Source organism: Topomyia yanbarensis, chromosome 1 (genome assembly GCF_030247195.1).
Source record: "Topomyia yanbarensis strain Yona2022 chromosome 1, ASM3024719v1, whole genome shotgun sequence".
Taxonomy (NCBI): Eukaryota; Metazoa; Arthropoda; class Insecta; order Diptera; family Culicidae; genus Topomyia; species Topomyia yanbarensis.
This window is the reverse complement of record NC_080670.1, coordinates 19,893,908-19,902,543: the sequence shown is the minus strand read 5'-3', so window position 1 is coordinate 19,902,543 and position 8,636 is coordinate 19,893,908. Positions and strand designations below refer to the sequence as shown.

The following is an 8,636-nucleotide window of genomic DNA, read 5'->3' as shown; positions in this document are numbered from 1 at the left end:
AGAAATTGCGGTACTAAATGGCACCGGGTAGGGAGCCAAACAGCTTAAAAAGCAGCGGTGCTAAATAGCACAAGGGGCCGAGTCGTAGTGTTGGATGACACAAGGGGGAAAGGTTCAAGAAATTAGACAATCTGGAGTTTGTTTTCCAGATTGTCCTCATAGGAGAAGAACACTGATTCTCTACTCACAGCAAGCTTTCCTACTGCCATACAGAAATTGCCAGTCTGTGTGTTTCGAGGAGGGATACTATAACGCTACTGAAGGAACTAACTACAAAGCAGATGGATTAGAGTGTGGGCTATGCACATAATATACCCTCCTCGAAGTCATGCCGCAAGGTAGTGTCAGGGTGGAATCAGGTTCCGTTCAAGAGTAGTACCCAAATCCATTCCCTGAGTTGTTAGTTTTTGTACATTTTGTTCCTGCTCAGGGTGTTTTTGAACATGTTTTCAGCTCATACAAGCATGTCTTCATATCCACAAAATATATATACCCCCCACCACCGAAAAGTGTTCTTACTACGCCAATGCCTACTGCGATCTATGCTGACTCGACGGCGACAGCTGCATGGCGTTTGGCCTATAGAAATGCCGATCTTTTCAGTTACTATCAGAGCGATTTGTCTAGACTACTAGAGGCATTCAATATATTACATAGTACTACAATACATAGTATATTGGATTAAGGTGTAGAAACATCCTCAATACATTTTTGGATCGAGAAAAAATCATTCAGCTATAAAAATCGGACTTTCTTTTAGATTAGTGCCATCGATTACTCATGGCACCAGGACTCGGTTTAATCTTTCCCGATACCTGTCTGCAGATTGCAAGAGTCGATACTCAAATCTTTATATTCCTAATTCAATTATTAACAGATAATTAGTCGGCAGCTCTTCGATAAGATTACGTCACATGGGTTTGTAAGTAATCGCTGCCGGACTAACATAAATCACACATGTTATCTAGCAAAGGTATTTATTTCGTGGCTCGCGTAATAAATTAGTCAGTCTTGCTTAATTTCTTGTCTCGCAATGACACTCCTCAAGCTGCTTATTCTAATTAGTTGTGTTTCGGTGGGGCTAGCCCGAATTGGGCATCCTAGGACACGCGGTGATTACAGTTTGCCGGATTTGATTAGCGCAGATGATGAGTTCGATCAGCTCAAACAACAACATTCCAGCAAGGAGGGTGTCAATGAACGGAACCCACTGGAAGAAGAGTTCCGTCTGCCGCGAAACGTTATTCCTTTTCACTATGCGCTGCAGATTACGACCGATGTGCACCAGGGAAATCGAGCCTTCAGCGGTAAGGTGGAACTACATTTCAAAGTCACCAACGTGTCGGAAACGGTATACGTGCACAGCAGGGGACTTAATCTGACCAAAAGCGAACTGTATTCGTTTGCCGGAAATGGTAGTGAGATTGATCGGGTGTTTGTTGAAAGCTTGAATTATACGTCCGATCAAGAAAAGGAATTTATTATTTTTACTGCTGAAGAGAGAATGGTACCAACACAATCCTATATATTGAGTATTGAGTACAGGGGAAACTTGCGAACCGATTTTGATGGATTGTATTTGGGCTCGTACGAGAACGACCAAGGAGTACGAAGATACTTTGCATCGACCCAGTTCCAACCAATCAGTGCACGAACTGCTTTACCATGTTTCGATGAGCCTGCGTTGAAGGCTACGGTTGATCTTACGATTATCCATCATCGATTGTATACTGCAGTTTCCAATATGCACGGAGTACGAACAGGAAGTGATGATTATGTAGTAACTACTTTCGATAGAACACCGGTGATGTCCATTTATCTGCTGGCTTTCCTTGTTTCTGATTTCGAATATCGGCAAAATTCTACTCAGAGAGTATTTGCTCGTCCGAATGCTTTTGAGGAGACTGAATTCGCCCTGTTGGCTGGCACGAAGACACTCAGTGCAATGGATGATTACATTGGCATTCCGTACAGTAAGTATATGCCGAAGCTGGATCAAGTTGCTATTCAAGGATTCGACGCTGGCGCCATGGAAAATTGGGGTTTGTGTAAATATGGGTAGGTGGTTTTTCCTATATACGAGCAGGCCGTAAATCAAGATAACATTTAATTTATTAGGGAGCCATATTTATTGTACACACCATTGATATCAACGTTCCGCCAAAGAACGTGGATTTCAACGATCATTGCTCACGAGTACATCCACCAGTGGTTTGGCAATGTGGTCACCAATGAATGGTGGAGCTTCCTTTGGCTGAATGAAGGCTTTGCTACATTATATGAATACTACGGAGCTCAGTTAGCCTTCCCGGAGAACGAATTTTTCGAGATGTTTAACTCGGATGTGGTTCAGTGGGCCTTGGACGCCGATTCCCGCGAGGGAACTCGACCGATGAGTTACAGCAGAGGAGCGGATCTGTATCAGATTTGGAGTCTTTTTGATAATATCGCCTACTCGAAGGCTGGGTCAGTGCTGAACATGTTCCGGAATGTTCTGGGTGAAAGTGCGTGGCAAGCGATGATTCAGATTTACTTGACAGACAATGCACTGAAGCCTGTAAATCCAGGACATCTGGTTAGAGCGATGGAACTTGCTGTTAATAGTTCGTACATTTTACCCGGAAACATTTTAATTAGGAATTTTGTTAACAGCTGGTCTGACCAAGCGGGCTATCCTGTGTTGGATGTGCGTAGAAACTATCGACTACGGGAGGTGATTCTGTCCCAGGATAGGTTCTACAACAACAAAATTGTAACCGATGATCCAACCATTTGGATTATTCCGTACAACATTGCTGTGCAGACAGCACCGAATTTCAATAACCTCACATGGAGTTGGTTGGCGGATAGAGCAGTTCGTCTTCCAATGAATATATCTGATAACAACTGGATCATTTTGAACAAACAGCAAACTGGTTTCTACCGAGTGAACTACGACGTTCAGAACTGGTATCTTATCATCGATACACTGTATATGAATCATACTACCGTCCATCGATTAAACCGTGCTCAGTTGTTGGATGACGCTTTCCAGCTGGCTCGATCGAATCGTTTGGACATGGAAGTTGTGCTGGATATGATGGTGTACCTGCGAAATGAGACAGAATATCATCCGTGGACGGCCGCAAGTCCTATTCTAAGCTACTTCTACAATCGTCTGCGTGGTACCGGAAACTACCAAAACTACCAACGATTTGTAGCTAGTTTAATCGACGGAGTATACTCCAATCTGACAATTGATGCTGTTAGCACCAATGAATCACATTTGGATCGGTACTTGAAGCAAACTATTTCGACGTGGGCTTGCACGATTGGGGTAGTAGATTGTTTGAACCGAACTCAGATTCTGCTTCAGCAAACCGCTGAGGCTAACGGTTATATGCATCCGGATATTGCAGCCGTAACGCACTGCTTTGGATTAAGAAACGCCACATCCGTTGCGTTCATGCATCTGTACAACCGACTGAAAGCATCAACTAATCAAGTTCAGAGGAATATGCTCATCGATGCATTGGGATGTTCTGGCGACACAGAAGCACTTAACTCTTTCCTGATGACATCAATTGGTGGGGACCTTCAGGTGAACTACACGATGTCAGAACGAAACAGAGTCCTCTATTCGGTGGCAGCGGGCAGCCGGGATGGCGTAGATGCCCTGATAGACTTCCTTGTTGAAGTGCACGATTACGTCTACGAGTGAGTAGCTCATTTATACTCATTACATGCTATTTGGTCTAAGCTTCGTCACTGATTGCAGCATTTTCGGTCAAGGTGGTCTTAACAGTGCCGTTGCCAACATTGCGTCTAAAACAAACAACCGAGAAGAAATGGATCGGGTAATTATCATTAATTTTGCTTTTATGTTTCGTTTTATACGCTAATCAATGTCCAAATTGCAGTTGGAATATTTGCTGGATGAGCTAGGCAGTGCAGTGCCTACTTCGGTGGCTCAAGCAGCGTTACAGGTTGCAACGCGTAATCTAGAGTGGCCATCTACTCGGGAAGGACTCATTGTGGCCTCTTTCTTGAATAACTATAGCTAAGCTGGCTGGTTTATGTGAAATGGTATCGCCCCTATCGTAATATCAAATAATTTTTATTCGAGGCAAATAAAGTTGAAGCCTCATCTGGAAACGTTTTATCTTTATGCAGCCCTATAATGGTTTCCCTTTATGACCACGGTTTTTTGTGCTATGTTTATCTGTAGCAATGGAATGCAAAAATAGGAATGACGATCTGTATAAGAAATCAACATTTGATGCACCGTTTGGTTTTTTGTGCATTAACTGTATCATGAACAATTTATATAGAATATCACTTATAGTTGAACGAGGCGGAGGTTTTGCTTTTTCTAGCTAACCAACCAATTTTATAGTAGTGGGTCCCTCATGACGTGTTCATTGATATTTATTTTTATCTGTGTGTTGAAGGCGTATTGTGTAATGGCTGGATGGGGGCTTCCGTTCCCCTAAAATTAAATAAATAAGCAAATTTACGCGAAAGAAAGAAGCTTTGTTCCGACGAAAGAGACTGGAATAACAAAGAGACGACATGTTCCGTTTGGAATTTGAATTCAGCTATAAACTTCTACAGTTGAATTGGAATTCCAAACGAAACATGGCGTCTAGGGTTACCACATCTAGCAAGTCTTTGACCCGGAGATTTTTTCCGATGGGGGGGGGGGGGGGGTAGATTTCATGGGAAACATGAGTGTAAGCTGGAATCAGAAATGCGAATCAAAACGCATTTTAGAGCAAATTATTCGCTTTTTGTACCTAGTGAGATATAGAGCGACAAACAGGCACTGTTTCATTCCTTCTGTAACTGGCCAGGGTATCAATTTAGTACTGGATGGTTGGAAAATTACCAAAATAGACTCCCATTTGCAAAGTGTAATGCGCACCACTACTCAGTACCATTCCCATTAAGATGTAAACTTTTCGTGTTTGATAATGGTTTTGTCCGATTAGTTTGGTGTAGAATTTAATTTCCTCGTGTAATCGCAAAAATGCAAAATCACCAACCGCTCTCGCTGTGGAGGATAAGACGAACGAGAATTTCCTAGGCATGCTAACATAAAATGACAAGAGGTAGGATAGAAGCAACACCTGGTAAGTACAGTACGGGGTCTTCTGAAGCTTTGCAAAGATCGAATAATGCGGTTTTTCGTTGCTCAGCCGCCAGGGAGGTTCCAACAAAGTAGCAAATCTCACAACAAGCAGTCAAAGTTAGCACGGAAAGAACTCATTGGATGTTGCCCTGGCCGGTTGGATTAGACCAACCACCCTTCGCAGATAAGCACCAGCAACAGTGAGGTGAATTGATGAAATTGAAGAAATTTAACTTTTAAATAATTTTGAGTGAATTTGTAGCGGAATATTTCCTAAAGTGGTAATAAAGTTGACTTGTTTTCCATGCGAAGACAAAAATAGTTGATGGATGCATCTTGGTCACCTTGAAACGAAGGATTAGTCAGAGTCTTGAGGGTTGAGTCAAGGTATGGGAGCAGTGATATTTTCGGCCGGCGTCACGCAAACTCGTTCCGTCTTTGTTGTCGAACAGCTTTTTCGCTTCGTTCTTCTTCTTTTTCTTCGTCCTTATCTTCGCCAGACGGCTGCTACCGGCCTTTCGCTCAGGGATGCCAGGATCCGGTAAACTGTACTCACGGGCACGTTTTCGTCTCGAAAGTGGTCTACCGTAAACTTTTTTCCACGATTTCCATGCGTTTCGTGAAACCGTACAACACGCTCACGGAGTGCTTGCTGTTTCGACGCCATCTTCAATTGAATTGACAGAACCTGAGCGAAAAGAAACATGCCACCCATTCCTAGGGAGTCCAGAGAACAATTCTCTTGGAGAGGAAAAAATACGCTCTTTACTTTAATTACAGAAAGGTATTGAAATTATTATCATTTTTAATGAACACCCGTTAGTTAACATATCGATTAAAATGCCTGGAAAATAGTAGACGCAGAGCCGAAGCGACCTGGTTGAAACTTCTCTGTAGTCCAGTGATGGCTCCATGCTTACTACAATTAGTGCGCCAGAATGGCAATCGGAACATAATGTTTTTTCGTAATAGTCGTGGTGCGACATTTGTGTTGATTTGTTCAAAATAGTTGGGGCATCAGAAATGACCTTTCAGAGTGTCAGTGATAAAGTTATAAAGAGCAGTGCAGCGATTGGCTATCCCGATGATGCATCCCAGTGGTCGAGACGCTTTACCAACTGCATAGAAGACGTGTTGTTTAAATGTAAGTTAAGAAACAGGAATCACTCCCAGATCCTTCACGTGACTGACACGTTCGACGTTGTTTCTAGAAGACGGTAGTTAAAATAAATAGAATCATTCTTGTGCGAAGATGATTTTACCGACCACTTCTTCGGGTTTACACACATGCGGTTCGTGTTACACCAATCAGCGAAGACATTAAGCTGCTGTTGGAGAAATCTGCAATCTTCAATTCTACGAAATATACAACAATCTTGAGCTCATTCGCAATGGACAATGGTGGAGTTTAAGATGTACATTATTGATTGATAGCAAAAACATCAACGGTCCCAAGTGGCTTACTTGAGATGAATGTGGAGGCCTGGCAATGTCCTATGTCAATCGCTATCCCTCGGTCTGTGAGAGTGGATCGAAACCAATGCAACACACTCCCATTTATTCCAAATCTTCCCCTTTTTGCGAAAGAGTGGTCTAACTTATCGAAAGCGGCTGATAAGTCGGTATGAGCAACGTCGGCTTGAGCGCGACGTTCCATACTCTCTGTTATGTAGGACGTTAAACATAGCAAGTTACCGCAGTTGACCGTCAAAACGTGAAACCGTGTTAGGTACAGCTTCAGGTGAGCCTGCAGAGGTTTCATAATCACCAGCTCTAACAACTTCGGAACAGCACTCAATGGAGCTATTCCGCGGTAATTATTGACGTCTCACTTATTACCCCTTTTATGGACTGGGAACATGTTTGCGGATTCCCAACAAGAGGAAAATATACCTCTATCAGTAGATACTCGAGAGATGTGAAGAATCGGTGTAATCAATCCTTCGATGTGGCTTTTCAGAATAACGGAGGGTATCTCGTCGGGTCCCGGGTTGAAAGATGACTTAAGCCGAGAGGAAGCTCCGGCAATCATCGTTGCATCGATAGCACCCAAAGTTTGGCCCAAAAGTTCAGCTCTGCTAGCAGCAAGTTCGATTTGCTCGAAATTTAGTTCCTCATTCACGAATTTTTCCGAAAAAAGTGCATATATGTCTCTTGACGTGGTAGCTTGAAAGTCATAGGCGACGGCAGCCCAGATTACTTGCACTGCTCATTCACATATTTCAAGAAATGTTTAGAATGCTATTTCCGACTAATAATTTTTGAGTGATATTGTGCGATACTTGGTAAACTTCCGAAGGGCAGCTTTCTTGATAAATTACCGCGCGTACCGTTTGCCATTCCGTAGCGTACTCGTTTGCCATGGAGGGCCGGTTTGTCTGTGGTGAAATTTCTTCGGAATGTGCCTGGCGAATAACGTATTCCAGCAGGGCCGGCGGAACACTTTTTTTTTCTCAAGTGGGTAGTAAGATTCGGATTGATTTCTTCCCGTACTGACGAAAGTTCAGACATGGCGTGTGTAAGTGAAAATGAAAATTCCCTGATAATAGCTGGTGGCCATTTGGAAGCACAATTTGACAACCTATGTAACCAACGGCTCAGCGAAAATGTGTTTGTTGATTGCTGATACTATATGGAGCATTTGTACAGTTAACTACCAATTACTCCATTATGTTAAATTTCGTTGCATAAATTTTCCATTCCCTGCGTAAAACTATTTTTGGCGGCTACTGAAACCCGCATGACAGTGTTGACTAATGGGAAGGTATCTCCGATGATCGACATCCGTTCAGTCTTAATGGAGGTCGATTCGAATACCGAAAACAAAAATAATGTCGATAAGTCTCCTTTTCAATACAAACCATATTCATCTAATACAACCGGCCCCTGGATGGTCTACTTCCGGACCAAAGATAAGCCATTTAGCATCATCGATATATCACGTGATCTAACTAAACAACATTCTGGCGTGTACGAAGAAGTATTTTGTCTACGTACCCGCCGGTAAGTAAAGATTGATGGTGTAGTCTTTGAGAGGGGCCCTAGTTGCGAAATACGGGCTCCTTCCAGAACCCTTCGCTTAGGTCAGTGAATATTCTGGTATCCAAGCAATTGCGTTCAAGGAGTATAAGAAAACATCTTCATTTCCATCAGCCTCATCTTGAGTTTTTCGCAGGATGTGCTCCTCCTTTGTTCGTTTGGAACAGGACTCGTCTACCTATTCGCCTTTTTGGACCGCGGGGCATGAACTGCCGTAGTTGCTAATAATGGGGCTCATTGTAGAAACAAGGCACGGTGTGGAAAATGCGTAATGAATCATGAATTTTTTTCCTTCTGTGTAGACAGACTCCGCATGAACTATCGATATATCTCGCATGTAAATTGTACGGTGAAAACAGAAACATTCTTTTTGGAGGAATGCTCCGAGAAGAAAAGCTAATGAGAGCTACGCCACCGACCACGACTAATTTATATGCTTCCTTGTTCACTGAAGAGCAAGATCTGACAGTCTCATTGAAGGAACATT

General features: G+C 42.9%; 1 protein-coding gene across 1 annotated transcript; it reads left to right on the top strand.

Annotated features, from left to right (window-relative positions):
* Nucleotides 1-1,020: 1,020 nt before the first annotated feature.
* Nucleotides 1,021-4,134, top strand: LOC131677053 (aminopeptidase N-like). The gene is made up of 4 exons (XM_058956580.1): nucleotides 1,021-2,058; nucleotides 2,119-3,696; nucleotides 3,758-3,836; nucleotides 3,900-4,134. Exons 1-4 carry the CDS (start codon nucleotides 1,034-1,036, stop codon nucleotides 4,041-4,043), a joined length of 2,826 nt encoding a protein of 941 aa, XP_058812563.1. The 5' UTR covers nucleotides 1,021-1,033; the 3' UTR covers nucleotides 4,044-4,134.
* The last annotated feature ends 4,502 nt before the right edge of the window (nucleotides 4,135-8,636 follow it).